The sequence below is a fragment of the Homalodisca vitripennis genome, chromosome 3, assembly GCF_021130785.1.
Source record: "Homalodisca vitripennis isolate AUS2020 chromosome 3, UT_GWSS_2.1, whole genome shotgun sequence".
Taxonomy (NCBI): Eukaryota; Metazoa; Arthropoda; class Insecta; order Hemiptera; family Cicadellidae; genus Homalodisca; species Homalodisca vitripennis.
Window position 1 is genome coordinate 27,390,814 of NC_060209.1, and position 18,017 is coordinate 27,408,830.

Sequence of the window (18,017 nt, forward strand, 5' to 3'; positions counted from 1 at the left end):
GTGTTGACAAAAAATGTAATGTAACTTGAATTACTTTTACAGTAGGAGATAAGTTTGTAAATACTTACATAGTATTAAAATGAGAGCATTTTCTTAATACCATAAGTCTATGTTATAGTTTTCTTTCAAAAAGTAAGAAAAATCTGTCAAATAATGAAAAAAAATGATATGTGTTTAAAAAAAACAAATATATGTGTTAATAATATGTACATTTGTTCACGTCAGTTCTAACGTTTAGGAAGACACAACAAGTGGATAAATTTTTTGCAATTTCTACAAAAATATCTTGTTTTTCTATTTCTGCCTTGGTATATACTTAGTCTACTGCACACAGAACAATTTCAAAAATGTTTAGCAAATAAAGACAAACCATAATAGTAACACTGCCACATAGCAACTACAAAAACAAACAGCTATGTCAAGGTCATTAGTAGTACACCAGCTATAAAATTTATTATAGATAGCATCGTCTTATTTACTTCAAAAATAGTCCAAAACAGTTTAAACAAACTTTTCAAGTTCATAAATAACTTTTTTTTAATTTTTTCCCGAATGGCTGATCAATCGGACGTTGGCGTTTTTCAAATAAACTGGTTATAATAAGGGGGAAAGGAAGTTGTTAATTTTTTGCACTACAGCCAAGTAAAATCAATCCTTGGAATGCGAACTTAAAGGTACTTAGTACTCTACTAGAAGTACTCTACTTCTAAAATCTGATTATTTTAAATAAATATAATTTTGTCAGGTAAATGTTTATAAAAAGTATAGAGGAGTTCAACATACTACTACTGCAGCCACTGAATTAAAGCTTCCCACTGTGTTTAAACTGTTATAGAGGTAGATTTATTCAAATAACTCTTTATTGTGTATTAACAAATTGCTGAAATTGGTTACTCCGTTACATAGTATCCAACTTAAATAAAGATACTTTTTATTCATGATTTTGGACATTTGGTATCGTTATAAGTTACTTATTCATTTTGTATACAAATTTCCGAAATCCTATTGTCCTTTCAAACCTTCTATCATTAATAACAAACTCTGCTACTCGTATAAAGAGCCATCTTTTTTAGTTATTGGCAAAATTGTGTTTTATTCACCCCATAACATAAAATTTTAAATAGTATATTAGAGAAAATGTTGAATTTTTGTATATTGAAAGAAGGACATATGATTATAAAAACAACTAATTTAGATAAAATTATGTTATTTTTTTTATTTAAATTTTAATTGTATGCTTTACACAGAAACACTTTACAACTGTATAATGTATGTTAAATTATAAAATGTACAAAAATACATGCACAGTTTTAAACAATATGTCAACAATAAATTTCTGGTATTGAAATAAAATAACACTACAATACATATGTGTTCTTTAAATTTAGATTCAAAAGTAGTGTATATATTTACAGATATGAAGTTTGAATTCTTATCATATTCCCAATAAAGAGTTTGTTCTATTGCACCAAACAGGCAGATTTTGCAACTAAGAAAAGAGGTTCGGTTGTTGCATTTCCTGCGTCATAACTGTAGTCGTACATCACCTTGCATGTTTCTATCCACCATATATCACTGTCACCCTGTCGTATTTGTCTACCGTATTGATCCCCATACTTGGTGTTCCCTCGTGCTCCACTCGTCTTGCCTGCACCGTTCCGTGTTTTGCCCTGTCTTTATTTCGTTATCGTCACATGAAACCCTTGAGACATCTCTATTGTGCTAGCCATTGACTTCCATTTAAATTTTATTGGATTTTGAGATAGTATAACTTAAATATTATCAATATGCTCATTTTTAGACACTCATAAAATTTGTTTATTCTTTCAAAGTACAAATCAGATTCTTGAATTTTCAACAACTTTAGGTTATATTACTTTTCCAAGTCTGTAATACATCTAAGAAGGGCTGTAACACTTGTTAAGTTATCTTATTCATGCAAGTAGAATCAACCCAAGCAATAGTAGTGGTTCATAATTCACTTTCAAGCCATATTCAGTATTATTGAGGGTTCGTATCCCGTATCATCTCACTAACGAGACAAGTCCTTCTTTAATTTACTTGTTAACTCTATTTGATCCAATTTAGGATAAAATCCCACTAAAATGGTTCTTAAAGTCAGTTTCCGCAGCCAGTCCCTTTGTGGTCGTAACATCACAATAGAGACGGTGATATGGTGTGACTCTGACGACGAATCGTTACCCCTGCCGAGAGTCCCCCGTGTTCTAGTGAGTATGAGAGCCAGCAGTTAGTGATGGTAGTGGTGGAGATGAGAGGATACTATAGTAGAGATGTGTTGCAGGAGAAGGAGAGATCACCGTCACCAGTACAGCCCCCCACCACTCCCCCTCTGGACCTGTCCACCCTTCATCAGCAAGTTGACTCGGCAGAGCCTCTCACCAGCCGTAGCTTTCGTCATCCTCAGGTATGTTCACTATTCGACTGATAACAAATTACATGACAAGCAACAAATTGCATTATTCTTCAAGTAGAGGGAAAGTAACTTAATTGACTGTTTTAACCTTTTTCAACTGGGCAGACAACATATTGTCCATCGAAAACTAAGCGAAGCATGTTATTGCCTGCCGAGTAACTCGTCAAAGGTAAGGTTTTAGTAACATTTTGTGAAACAAATTTCATAGACTCAATGATTAGAACTCATTTTATGCCATTGATGAGTGATTTGTATTTGTTTTTATTTTTATTTTTCAAAACATTGGCGTATAACAATTATTTTTTGAAATTGTTATAATAACAATTAATGTATTTTATTAAATTATGCAATATATATATATATATATATATATATATATATATTATGTTATTAACTCCACTTATAGGGTTATTTATTTATATTAATGTAATGAAAATAACTAAAACCCTTTAAATTAAAACTTTTTATTACATACACGTGTTTCGGTTTTTAACCATCTTCAGTGTACATTAACCTCTAAATAAATAAATAAATAAATAAATAATAAACAATGAGATATACACATGTGGACCTTTTAAACATATGTTAAATTTAAATGACACAGTTGTAATTTTCTTATTAGTAATCTGTATTTAATATTTTAATTTTTTCGAAAATTGGATTTGTCTTATTTTTCAGATTACTATTTAAAATGTTATGAGGATCTTTATTATAATTTAGATAAATGTGTAATTCTTCTTTTGTGTTTAATTTCTCTCCTTTCCTTTCGATATCTAAAATTTCCATGTTCTTTTCAATATTTGTGTAGTTATAGTCAGTCTCCAATAGGTGTTCAGCAAAATTTGATTTTATTGTAGACATGTTATTTGTTTTTAAAGCTTGTATGTGTTCTTTAAACCTTTTATTAAAATTTCTTCCAGTTTGCCCAATATAATAGCTTTCACAGTCACTACAGTTAATTTTGTATACTCCAGATTGTTTGTATAATTCCTGTTTGTCATCATTTTGGTTGACTTTGTTTTCAATAAGTTTAAATGTATTATTTCTTGTTTGGTGACTGATGGAGAATTTTGAATTTTGAAAGGTTTTTCGAACAGCTTTGTTTAATTTAGTGTTGAATGGTACACATATATATTTTTGAATTTCTGTAGTATTATGATTAGGTAGTATTTTGTTGGTTTTATTAATTTTTCTTGTTTTCTTCTTAATCATTTTGTCTACAATTTGGGGTTGATATCCATTTTTGACAGCTAGGTATTTTATTATTTTTATTTCTTTATTTTTATTTTCATCACTCATTGGTATATTTAACATTCTGTTTACCATTGAGTGAAATGCTGCTAATTTGTATTTCCAAGGATGGTTAGAGGATGGTTAGTGGAAATTTTAGATATCGAAAGGAAAGGAGAGAAATTAAACACAAAAGAAGAATTACACATTTATCTAAATTATAATAAAGATCCTCATAACATTTTAAATAGTAATCTGAAAAATAAGACAAATCCAATTTTTGAAAAAATTAAAATATTAAATACAGATTACTAATAAGAAAATTACAACTGTGTCATTTAAATTTAACATATGTTTAAAAGGTCCACATGTGTATATCTCATTGTTTATTATTTATTTATTTATTTAGAGGTTAATGTACACTGAAGATGGTTAAAAACCGAAACACGTGTATGTAATAAAAAGTTTTAATTTAAAGGGTTTTAGTTATTTTCATTACATTAATATATATATATATGTAGTAGTGATTGAAAAAATATTTAATTTAAAAAAGAGAATAATTTTTATTTGTAAAGTTATAGATTCTGTCTGCTTTAGCAAAACAAAATAAAAAATCTCACTCTTTTAGGAATGACTATTTTGTAAAAATCCACCAGTTACAGGGTTAATAAAAATGGTATCAACAAAATTTTCAAATTGTTCTTTTGCTCTTCCAGGGGGATGATCGACTGGTTTCCCCTCGCAACTCTATAGTGATGACTCGCAGAGTGTTTGCTCCAGACGATTCGCCTCAACCCGATGGCCCAGTGTCCCAGATGTCTAAACAGATTCACAGGTAATATTTTGCGCGTAAAGTGTACAAACAATTTTTTATTTACCGATTCTGTGTTACTCTCGGACTATTAAACAATTCCATAATTCTTATTAAATGAATTTACAATTATCGCTTTTCTCATTTATAACGCAGTTAAACAATACTGCATAAATGTTGAAGATGGAGCTTGTATTGACTACTAGTTAACTTATTTACATTCAACATATAAAACAATATATAAAACATTTATTGCCTTGCTATCGAAAGGCCTCACAAAAATAAAAGTTTTAAATATTGGTTTATGTGTTTGAATGTAAATAAGTTAATACTGCATAAGTTTGTGTGTTTTGTGTGATAGAAATTTTACCAGCCTATGCTGTTTGCCATGTTGTTGATGTTAAAATGTAGACCAATACAAAAATTTAGCTGGAAGAAGTATGGTAAATTTTCTTCCAAATTAATCATCCAGTAATAGATTTCTAGGGTTTTGTTAAGGACATACAAGACAATGGTTATTAATGTCACTATCCAGTAATAGAGGCCAGACTCATACAAAGTTGTACAAGTAAACTTTGCTCAGCTTGCAAGAAAGCAAGGTGTAAAAATGGTCATTATCTTTTATTTATAAATTTAATTTTCTATCATTGTAGGCTGTTCATTTCATTTCATTACAACAAACAGTCATTCATTCAAACGTAAAATAATCTCATTTCATTTGGTTTTTGTTTGTGTATACATTATTTGTGCTTTCTACTTCATACTTGTTTTTAGCTCAGAAAAAAAGAATGAGCTTTATCAATAAATCCCAGCCAGTAAATGTAAATCAGTAGATGAAAATTTTTTTCAGTTTTAAGAAAACTTTTAATAAAAGTGTACCTTTTTCTCTGATCCACTTATTTATATAAAACTTAAAACTTTTTAGTGTGTTCATTATCACAAGTGTCAATTAAAATACTGCATTGATATTATGACAATTGATAAATTTGTGTTTTTCAGCCTAAAGCGCAAGTTGAGGCGTTACGAAGAAGGTTTTGAGAAGGAATTTGGCTACCGACCCAGTCATGCAGACAAGATGTCCAACCCGGACACTAAAAAGATGTGTTCCTTGCTGACTAAGTTACGTAGGGAAGTAAAGAGTAAGTTAAAGAGATGGTTCACATTTTGTCAGTAATATAGAAATTATTGAATATTAATTTAACAATTTGTTTGAGTTAAAACTTACTTTTATTAGATCAGGTAAAAATCGTAATTATAAAACACATTTTTACTACAAAATTATCTATAACTGACTCCCTTCAGAATCAAATTAAAATAACTTCATATAGGGAATAATGTAGCTTCTCCCCTAACAACCTTGCATTCCAGTGTTTGTGTTGTATCTTAGACAATTGTATCTTCTGTTGTATTTAGACAATACAAAGTTTCTTGGAATAATATTAGATCGGAATTTAGGTTGGGAGAAACATGTTGATTATGTGGTAAAAAAAATGTCCTGCGGTATATTTGCTTTACGCCAAATGTCAAGGGTGTGTAGCATTGAGACATTGAAAGCCATCTACTTTGCTATGGTAAATTCCTATATGTCTTACAATATAGGCATATACGGAGCCACAACTAAAAGAAATCTGGACAGAATCTTATTACAACAAAAAAAAGCTTTAAGGATAATTTTTAACCTAAAACAAAGAGATACAGTGAAACCATACTTCCCAATTAGTATTGTACATCATCATGATTACAATTTAAGATGTAGCAGATATGTGGAACAACATAGGTTGAAGTTTTATGAAAAGAAAACTAGTTTCATCGGCTCAAAGTTTTTGTTTAACCTTCCTCTCAATGTTCAAAACGAGCAAAATTATGAAAAATTCAAAAAACTACTTAAATATTATTTATTAACGTTATCCTTGTATTCTTTTGAAGACTTTTTGTTTCAATATGTAAATAACTTTTAAGTATTGTTGTTGGGTATGTTTAGAAATGTATAAAATCCCCTTAAATTACATAATAATTACCTTAACTAATACTAACTGCCTTGATGTAAAAATGCTTTAACTTACTCTGTAGAAGGCTACATAGCCAAATCTTACTTTTTCAGTGTGTGTCAAACTGATTTTTATGTTTTAATATATAAATGATAAATTTATATTGAGATTTATTGTGACGCTATTCTTGTAATCTGTTACATGTCTGAATAAAGAAATTTTGAATTTGAATCTAAAGATAGACGTTAAGCTCTATGCTTTGCTTGCTCATTTAGTAGATGTTCCATATAACCAATTCTTGTCCCAGGTCCCATCATTAAGTTTACTCAATGAATTTGATTGTGTTCTTAAACATACGTTCCTGACTTACTAACAGCTGATGTATGTACTGTATCATGCAAGATCATTGCACTCAAAATCTGCATTATTAACTTACTTAAGACATTGCTGCTTACTAGGCCTTGAGATTCCACAATGTGTCATAAGTGAGAAGAAGCAAATTTTCTATGTCAATAAATAGTAATATGACACTCACAGGGTCAGACTGCGGCTCTCTTAATCAAGATTCAACTCTCAAGGTTCAATTCTTGTGGTGATCAATTAAAATATGCAAATGGGTTTAGATTGGTTTTCGTTAAATACGTCCAGTATGATCAATTAGAAATAAGATTGGCACAGTGAGAAGGTTGGCCCTTTAAACAGTATGTTGTTAATGGTGATTGAAAATTCAAGTCGGAGAGTACTATATTAGTTTCTGTATATGAGTAAACTTATTTTACAATTATAATTAGATTGGAAATTTTCATTGATTCTTATTAAATATGTGATGTGTTGTAGGTTTGAAAGAAGAAGGATCATCTGCCCTAGGCAAGGTGCTGCACTCTGGTGATAATTCAGACACTCAACAAGTGCCGCAGTCAATCAAAGAAGATGCTATACACGATGTTGAAAAGGTTTGTAGGCTGTTTAAATGCAGACAGAGTGTATATTTGTATCTCTAAGATAACTTTTTTAATCTTTTTTACAAAGGAGAGATCACATCCACTTTCTGGACTCTAAAGTTCACTCGAAGCCAATTTTTCCACTAATTCTCTCTGACTATAGTATTTTTTAATAATCTCTATGTAAAATTTACTCTAACTTGGAAGTCTCTCACGAGGAATTGCTGGACGTAATTTATTAAGCATATAAAAAAATATATTTTTACTTAAAAATAAAATTTCTCTAAAATAACAACGTTGGGACTTGAATTTATTGTAAGTGTTTGTATTCATAATTTTAAATTCTCTGAGAATATTGCCAAACTTAGTGAAGGGAATTAAGAAATATTAATGATTTAAATAATAAAGTGAGCACAATACTACAGCTGATACGAATAAATATATGAGAAGACAAGCTCCCAAGCTGCTAATATTGTTGATCAGTAAAATATTACCAAATTCTGAAAGGTGCAGCAAGCTACCGTGGTTATGAAATATTGTGTGTTGAGATACAATATTTTATTATAGAGAAATATTTCTGGAATTATTTTACACTAAATAAGATTATACATAACACAATAATTCATCAGTGAATTGTTTTTTATGAATTTACAGAGCTAAATATTTGTTTATCTTATTCCTTGTTCTCATATCGCACATAAGTACATACTGCAACAGTCTATGTTAATAAATTATTGCCACAAAAAATATTATCACAAACAAAAGTGTTTGTCTAATATGTTACAGAACATAATTTTTTTAATAAACACTAGATTATCACTAGAAACTAGCAAATTGTATATAGTAGATTATCAATAAATCTGGGATGTCAATGATTCTAGATTTTATTCTGGGAAGAGGGGGGGGATTGTATTAATTGAATATTGCTTTGATGTTTTGTACATTCCAAGACTTTACAATTTGCTATATACTCAAATAGGAGTTGAATGTGAACTGTAGAAATGTAGGGAGGAAGGTAGTAAAAGTAGAAATACAAGGAATTATCCCGATTTTAATAAGTATTTTTACGTTGAAGATGTCTATTGTCCATTTCACATATGGGCTTATTACAAAAATGTGGATAATTCGAAAACCCAAAATGGGACCTGTCACAAATAATTTGGCTTATCAACATCCTATTTTATAATATACCTTTTATATGAAGTGTTGTTTCAAGTCAAATTACTTCACTGTGTTTTTTATTATAAATTACTCATGATTATTAATTTATGTCTGATAGTGATAAGTGAAAAAATGATTCATTCTCACTGTGCTATGTTTTGGTTTTGTCCTGAATTATATTTCTTTGTTTAGATAGAAGTTGTCATTTCATAATATTTGAAAAACTTTGTACTTTGTCATAAGTAACAAGTTACTTGTGCTACAATGAGTTGAAATTTTTTTATTGTGGTTACAGAACAAACAAGAAACTGATTAATGATTAAATTAAATCTTTCTTCAACAACAGTAATTAATTTGTTGTAACACTAGCTAGGTACTTCTATACAGGGTTTGTCCGGAAAGTAATAGGACTGAGTCGATTTAAAAAAATGTATTGAGCCAATCGTTACAATTCTTTAAAAACTTTCAAAATAGGCTCCTTCTGCGTCGATGCAGCGCTGCCAGCGCGATTTCCAAGCATTGAAGGCGTCACAGAAGGCATTCTCCGGAATAGCCTTGAGAGCCGCGGTGCAAGCTGCTTGGATCCCCTCTGTCGTCTCAAAATGCTTGCCTTTCATCGGCCTTTTCAGGTGAGGAAACAAAAAAAAGTCCGGGGGGGGCCACATCTGGGCTGTAGGGCGGCTGTGGAAGAGTTGGGATGCCGGCCTTGGTCAAGTAGCTGTTCACAAGAAAGGCGGTGTGAGCCGGGGCGTTGTCGTGGTGCAACTTCCAGTCGGCTGCGATGTCTGGTCGGACCCGATTGACCCTTTGTTTGAGTCTCTTGAGCACTTCCACGTAAAACTTGGCGTTGACGGTTTGTCCAGGAGGAACAAATTCATGGTGAACGATGCCTTTGATGTCAAAAAAGACAATGAGCATCGTTTTCACTTTGGATTGGCTCATTATTGCCTTTTTTGGGCGAGGAGACGCCGGCGTGTGCCACTCGGAAGATTGCCTCTTTGTTTCGGGATCGTACTCAAAGATCCACGACTCGTCACCTGTGATTACATTATGCAAAAATTGGGGGTCACTTTCACACATGTTCAAATTTTCTTGGCACATTTCCACTCGCCGCAATTTCTGGTCGTCAGTGAGCACTTTTGGGACCATCTTCGCGCACACCTTGCGCATGTTCAAATGCTCTGTCACAATTTCATGAACCACAGATTTCGGTAAATTTAACATCTGGGCAATTAAACGAATGCTTAGTCGACGGTCTGAGTTCAAAACATTGCGCACACGAGTCACATTGTCAGTGTTTGTCGAAGTCGAGGGTCTTCCCGCACGGTCTTCATCAGCGACCTCTTCCCGGCCCTCCAAAAAGGCCTGGTGCCACCGAAACACACTACTTCTTGCTAAAGCAACATCTGGGTATGCCTGCTTGATCATATCAAATGTCTCTGTCGCAGATTTACCGAGTTTCACACTGAATTTAATCGCGTACCTCTGCTCTAACGAACGCTGCATTTTCGGCTTGTACCACTCACAGAAACACGTCACGCGAAAATGCCTGTCCTGACTCTCCAGGTGCTCCGAGACAACTGACCAGCCGCTTGTTCGTTCGGCAGGAATGCCCTCTACCGAATCCAGTCGGTGCGCGCATGCTCCGAAGTACAGTCGCGGCGGAATAAAATCAGTCCTATTACTTTCCGGACAAACCCTGTATGTCAAATCACTCAGTAAAGAAAAAATCTCATAATTAACATATTCTTGTTAAAAACAACCAAACTACTTTTGGTCAGAAAAAGTAACCTGTTATTTGTTTTATGTAATACTTGCATGTTTGTTGGTTGCTGAAATATGTTGTGCAACGAGTAGCCAAGAAACTTGTGTCACATACATATTGTATATCTACACAAGTAATGAGTTACAAATCCAAGTAATGTTCATGTAATTCCAATTAAGCACTGAATATGTTAATAAAGATATACTGTGATTTTACTCAGAACGATCATGTGTAGATTGAGATTTTGAGATTTTATATATATATATATATATATACAGTAACTGATTGTTAATTGTTTTCCGATAATTTTATTAAATTGTATAGTAACAGCTTTGTTTAAAACATTTACTCAGCTCTAACCGTTGTTTTGAATTTTATTTTATTTTTAATAGTGTAAGGACATCCTCCGAATGTGGGAGTCCTGTTTGAATGTATTGTTTCTGTTTCTTCTGTAACATGAACTGCTGAATTTAAGTTTGCAAAATTGTCCTGCGTAGATCTACAGTGTTAACTCTGATATGCAGAAATTGAGTGAGAAACGAGTATCAAGCGGGCGACCGGAGAGAGTGGAAGAGATGACCCGAGAACAGCTGGTGGACGAGAAGTTGGCAGTGCAGAAGGGGCTGCTATACTTGGAGAACACGTTTGGCCGTCCGACCACCAAGGATGACCGAGACGTTGTGCGCCCTCTCTACGACCGATACCGTTCTCTCAAGAGATTGTTGGCCAGAAATGCTGCGGTAAGTTATTGTTTTTAGTATTCGCAACATACTATGTGTTTGCAGAACCACTCGAGATGTCCCACACAAATTTTTTTCAGAAATGATTAATCTAAATTAAATAGTGCAGTAAACAAAGTGGAAACTTCAGGTGGGTATGGGAGGGAGTACTTCTGACTGGTTTGTACCTACCAGTAGAATCCATGCAGATTTCACTTAAATCTAGGCAACCCAATAGATGTCCAGGATCAGTGCATCCCCAACCGCAGATGTCTAGATATTTGGTTAATAAAGGTTAGTTGATGTCTAGTTTACTACGTAAGATGACTGTTTTAGTGGGTAGGACTCCTTTAAATATAAGGTAGTATTCTCTGCCTTGCCCACTTTGATTGGATGTGGCTGGAACAGATCTAACCTCCCATTCTTCCAAGGTGACATAACTGAGATAGTACCTGTTTTCCCTCCTCGTAGGATGGAGACAAGAAGTGGGCCAACCTAAATATCCTTCCTTTTATTGCAGCGTCTGATATCTGACACTGCAATGAAAGGAAGGTGAACTGGAGCTGAATTCAACATTCAAATTGAATCAACCCTTCCTACCATAGGTACATTATGTATAAATATCCTGTCAATCTGAAACCCTTTTAGGGCAAAGTGCAATGAGCTGTTCCTCATCTTCTTGTCCTAAGTAAACTAAAAAAATTAATAAAATAGAAGACATTTTCTTAATTATTAGATAGTGTAGTAATCACTTGATATATGAAATCATCTAAGAAACTATACACTTAATTAATATTACAATTATGGGTACTTGAGATAGATTTATATTAGTGTGGTATTTTGATAAAAAGTTAAGAAACTTCTCAGTTGCATATATTTACCATTATATCACTAATTTTAACTGTAATTTATTTAATGAATTATTTATTTTATGAGTCCAGCAAGTATAAGCATTCTCGTAACTTTTACTAATAAAACTCTGGAACTATTTCAAATTTCTGTAATATGTAGACCGTTATAGATTAGTTCTGAGGTGTTGTCTATCAGTGCTTAAACTGATGATGCTGCCTATATAGAACATTTACAGGTATCAGTATAGTAGTGATGTTAGTATTTCAAATCACTTGTCAAATAAATATTATTATTTTATCTCTTAATTGTGTTGAAGTTATTAAAGTGCTACAATATTAGTCAACATATGTTACGTTAATATAAATAGAGCATTGCAGATTGTATTGTGGAAGGAACTGCTAAACAATGAATAGTTGGTTTACTTTTGCTTTTCTTTGTTGCAGTCGAAACTGAAAGATAATGTCACTGAGTTGGGAACAATTTTGGAACATGAAACTATGGACTTCACAAGCTCTTCACCTCCCCCACCCACAGCATCCCCCTCTCCTCCATGCCACTCCTCCAGCTCCCCTCCCTCCAGTCCACCACGATCTGTTACACCCGACCTCGAGAATCTTCACGCTATGCCACTGTAAGTATTATTGTGTAATTATTTTTAAGTAATCTACTAACAAGCCCAAAATCTTATATTTTCTCGTGAGGGTAAATGGTATTTTGGAATACTGTAATTTACAGTGGAGCAATGAAGTTTTTGAGAACATGAAAGGCGTTTAATTTACATTCAAAGGCATATAACGAATTTAACATGACATGTTTGTATCGTTGATAAAGCTTAAAATTGTAACGAAATTAACGTAAACCTGAAAATAATCAATAAAGATATACTATTACAACAGAGTATTGAAGGGCCCTTACAAAATTCAAGGTAAAACGGCAACTTTACTGCTCTTCGACTTTTTAACTCCTGTTACAAAAATTTAGTTTAAACCTTATAAATTGAACCTTGTGTATTGTATTGCAAAAGGAAAATAGTTCATCATCTCCGAATGAAGAACCTGGGAGCATTTGAAAAAGTTTAAATAAAGCACTGGTAAATGAATACAAATTTTTCAATATTAATTTCATTTGTGAAGTTGCCTGATGATGGAATCAGTGATTGTAAAAGGCCTTGCAATAATAAAATTAATATTGAAAATTTTGTATTCATTTAACCAGTGCTTCATTCATTATACCTATTAAGAATATATTCATTATACACTCATAATAAACACATTGGTTGTTTCTAGATCTGAGCTGTTGAAGCAACAACAAATCACTCGAGAGGAGAAGAAACGACTTCGGAGAAGTTTACGAGAGTTTGAAGAGGAATGCCAGAAAACAATGGGGCGCAAATTATTGAAAGAGGACAGAATTCCCATGGAGCAAACCTACACTGAATACAAACATGCCAAAGCAAAGCTGCGGCTACTCGAAGCACTGTTGATGAAGAAAAAGTGAATTTACAAAGAATAATGACTAAAGCCTATCTGCATTGCGACAAGTAATTTTAAGGCAGTTATTGCCAATTCAACTGTGTGCCTAAACTAGAAAACGATACTGACTCTGTAGATGTATTTCGCAGATAATCATTTTGATTTTACTTGTGTTGCCTATCTTAGAAAGTGACAAGTATTGTGTTCCTTTTATTGAAGCAGTGTAATTTAGTGTCAAGTTCAGTATTTTGATATGAAGGTACCGTGATTGTAAAGATGAAAATCAAAAGCCAGTTAAGTTATGGTTACTTCTATAGTAACCGAAGAAATAATAACCATTGTACTTATTTCAATAGGGTTTTTAGGACTGTAGATTATTTTAAATTATTAATTACTCTTCTTATAATTTTATGAAAACCTTGTTTTAATTAAAAAATTCAAGTCTCTTTAAGCTCAAATTTTGTAGTTGTGCCTATTTTTCACCTGTGTACAAAAATAACTTGACAAGACTACGTCACAATGTAAATACGGCTTAAGAGATGACCTAACGTTTTTAATATTGTTTTTTATTTCCAAGTGTTCACGGTGTCACGGTGAAATCCATACAGACTCATAAAGATAGAAAAGCTCTCTTTAGTTCTAAGGAACAAGAATACTTTGTGGCTTTTGGTAGATTATTACTTTTGTCTATTTAACAAAATGTACTTGTTCTTTAGTTAACAATCGTGTGATATAAAAGCTTTCTGGTGCATCGCTTGAAGATCTTGCAGCAACGCAATAAAAGTATCACTAGCTTTCTACTATGTTACTGATTTGTAAATACTGTTACCAGTGATTTAATGTCAGAATGTTTCCTCATTTCTGTTGGTTTTTCTTTACTTGCTACTACTTTAAACAGCAGTTAGTAGAATGTGTTTCTTTTAACTTTAAAAATACGAATGTAAACTGCAAAACATTAGAGCACAAACAACTTTCAATGTTTTGGGATTATTTATGTACTAGAAATAACGTAGTTAGACTTTTTCATAAAAAACACTAAAAAAGTTTTTTATATAATATTTTGTTCTGTGAACAAGTTTGTTATTGTTTTGGGATACTGTTGATAGGTGTGATATTTTATTGATTAAGTTTGATAGTGTTTTGTAAATATAGTAGCTGCAAAACATGTGTAGGAGGCTGTGCAACTGAAAATTGTTTTCCTTGATGTGTTCTGTTTCTATAAATAATGTTCAATAAAAATAATTGTAGAATTTACATGATGATTACTAAAGCCAATGTTGTCAACCAATCATCCTTTACAAACTTAATCTGAGTTTGAAAAATTACAATGTAAATTTATATATAATTTCTTTTAGTTTGATGTGTACTAACTGTTCTTATCAACTTTGAAATTTCATACAAATGTTTTCCATTACAATCACAATCGTCAATTCACTGAAATAGGGTAGTAGAAATCAGTAAATGGGTATTAGAATATAAATTAATTATACTCTTAAAACATTTTTCTAGAGAGCTATAGAAACTTCTCAAATTGGGAAAATTATAAAACAAGATACAGGCCCAACCAAATAATTTGAAGAAGTTTCTGCGTAAGAGTTTTCAGTTATTGTCCAATACATTCACGTTGAACAATCATAAATCTATCAAAGAAAGCCTTAAAGGCATAAAGTTATGTAGTATGAAAGAACTGCAACAGTAAACATTTTCAAAATCCAGTTTGTTTTGCCTTAGTAAATTATTGAATGACAAACTCTAGATTAATGTTAAAGTTGGACAATGTATCTATATTTATAATTATATACTATAAATATATTTTGTGGTTCTATTAGTGATATATTGATATTGATTAGTGATTTAGTGATAAATAAAGGTATATTGTGATTGATTTGTGAACAATTGTACAACACTCTTTTAAAAAAATTAAAAAACAAAAACAGATAATACAGCCTCCTACAATGCAGAAGCATAGCAATGCATGAAAATAAAATTCTGTAGTTACTGTAGTTTTATATGTACCACAATCCTGAAAATTAGTTGATCACAAGCTTTGGATTTAAAACAATTCTGACTTTTTGGTAATTTTGGCAAGAAAATTATTGTTGTCTCTCTATATTTAAAAATATTGTGGTAAACAACCGTCTGTGTTGCTATTGTATGATAATTTCCAAAATAGTGTATATTTTAATTTTTGAATGTTCGTCGGAGCAAGAATAATTTTGTTGCTTATTTTTCAAACTGTAAAACAATAGTTTAAAGAATAAATTCATTTAAATGTAGACACTCCAATAAAATGTCAACTTCGAAATCGTCAAGAAAGGAAATGTTCTACTAATATTTTATCTTATTGTGTACAGTAAAGTGAAGGTCCTGTTAAAGTATATTAATTTGTATCACTAACAATATATTTAACATCATTTTGTATCTATCAATATTATGCTTTGTTGAAATAACTTTATTTGTAGCACTATTAAAACAATATAAAATCGTAAAATGTCTTTGTAGACAAACTAAATAAACTTGGAAGTAACATATTCTCCTTGGCTTTATATGAGCAATAGTCTTTTTTTATTTGTTCTCCACACATTTTATTCTCAGTTTAAGCTTTATTCATTTTAAGATTCACAGAACTTGTAAATAGTGTGTGCTTTAATTTGAAATGTTTGTTTTTTATTTTTTATTTGTTGTCTTATTATAATACCTTGTAGCGAAACAAGCAATTCATTTTATTGCTCTCTGCATTCATCAAGAGTGCTTTTTACTATGATAACTGCATATTTAACTTGTTTACCGCTGAATAATTTGTTTTAACTGAAGCATTTATTATAATTTTACACTAGAATAGAAGACGTGACATATTTTATATTTTGGTATGAATAACATTTATATGTAACGGATTAACATGTATGTTATTTAGTTGTAAATAGCAGCAGGAACATGGTGCTTAGGTCCCCTTCCACATCCCACCAATCATGAATATAGACTGATCTTTCATCTTTTGGTTCATTTTTTTATAGTGGAAAGCGTGTTAACAGCTTGATACATCTAAATGATTTATTATATTTTGTTAGTGTTATATACACCCTGGGCATTTTTTATTTGCAGGTATCATTTTGGTTTACATATACTCGTATATATTTTATATAAGTAAAACTAGAGTTTGTATGCTTGCAAACTAGTTATTAAAAGTTTTTGAACTGAAAGGTCACCAAGTATTAAGTGAAAATGGTCTATCATTTTTACTCGTTGTAACACATTATATATTGGACCAAAAGAGAATAAACCTTTAGATTTGAATGTGTGTATTCAGTATCCTGAGTCCTTAATAAACCCCGAGTAATACCACTCCTACGAGTAAAATTTATTGCATTAAATTTTATCATAGCACAGTTTTTCTTTCACGTACCTAAAGAAAATTTAAATTATTGAACCAAAAAAGTATTAAAATGGCTAAAGTAAAAACTGGAACAATACTGTCCCTAAATCATTGTTCTCAGCATATAATTTTATCTGAGACACTGCACATTATCTGCAGTAAAACTTGTAATAACAGTCTGAGTTAAAAGTATGGATACACTCTGTATGGGTAAGGATACTGTAGTTGCTACCAACCATAAATGCAAAGAATTCATCCGATTTTGTATGAATACCACGAACATTATGGTAAAATACCGTAAATGTTTTTAGAGTAAGCTCTTATTGCCACCTTCCTCCATGTAAGTGCGGCTTACTCCCAAATTACATTTTTAACAGTACCACTAAGTGTGACATTCTTTGCGTTAATAAACACTGGTGTACGGTAGAAGAAATTAATTTTTACTCTCCAGCTGATTTTAACCTAGCGGCTAGTTTTTGCAGGACTTCTTCATATGGTGGAAGTGCAATTTTTGTACAGGAGACTTTTGAACACTCTTTTTTTCGGTCGTAAATGTTGATTTTATTTGTGAAACAAAACTATTTGAAGCTGTAATGATTGTTTTTTTAAGTATAAGTTTATTAACTGTGTCTGTATACCGTACCCCTGACTCTTCCATTGAACTTTTTGTTGATAAACTAACTCAACTTCTTGATTTTGTTAGCAATAATGTTAAGTACCGTAATTTTAAGATTGTCATAGCTGGTGATATAAACATTGATCCCAGGAAACGTTGCTCAATATCAGTTAAGTTTATTAACATGCTGAAATCTTTTGACTGTTTTTGCCTCAATAACCTTCCCACTAGAGGGGACTCATGTTTGGATAATTTTATATCCAACCTGCATCCGACAATGTTTAGCTGTGATACAGTACAATGTCATATATCTGATCATTTAGGCTTGCTTTTGAAACTTAAACTTTCTTGTACTTCGTTGCGGAACACTTCTCTAACTACCAATAAATCTGTACAGTCAAACATTAGTGTTAGAGTTTTAAACGATTTTAATCTTGAGAATTTTAAATGTAGGCTAAGTAATATTGATTGGAATATAAAAGTAATTGTAGCTGCTGAAAACTTTGATGTAGCCTTTAATAATTTTATGGAGATTGTGTCTCACTATTTTAATGAGCGCTGTCCTTTGAAAAAAGTTAAAAATAAGAATCCTAGCAATAAGATCTTGAAGTCCAAAAATTGGTACACACCTTTTTTAACTAAAATCAAGTTACTA

General features: G+C 31.8%; 1 protein-coding gene across 3 annotated transcripts in view; it reads left to right on the plus strand.

Annotated features, from left to right (window-relative positions):
• Window positions 1-16,667, plus strand: part of LOC124356712 (protein FAM13A) — a 107,779-nt gene extending 91,112 nt beyond the window's left edge. For 2 of the 3 annotated variants that reach the window (XM_046807885.1, XM_046807884.1), the window contains exons 12-18: window positions 2,303-2,425; window positions 4,381-4,499; window positions 5,475-5,614; window positions 7,301-7,416; window positions 10,828-11,070; window positions 12,345-12,532; window positions 13,188-16,667. In XM_046807885.1, the coding sequence (XP_046663841.1) occupies window positions 2,303-2,425; window positions 4,381-4,499; window positions 5,475-5,614; window positions 7,301-7,416; window positions 10,828-11,070; window positions 12,345-12,532; window positions 13,188-13,398 (1,140 nt within the window). In that variant the 3' untranslated portion in view covers window positions 13,399-16,667. The remainder of the gene's footprint in view (window positions 1-2,302; window positions 2,426-4,380; window positions 4,500-5,474; window positions 5,615-7,300; window positions 7,417-10,827; window positions 11,071-12,344; window positions 12,533-13,187) is intronic. The other variant, XM_046807886.1, reaches the window with a different exon arrangement.
• The last annotated feature ends 1,350 nt before the right edge of the window (window positions 16,668-18,017 follow it).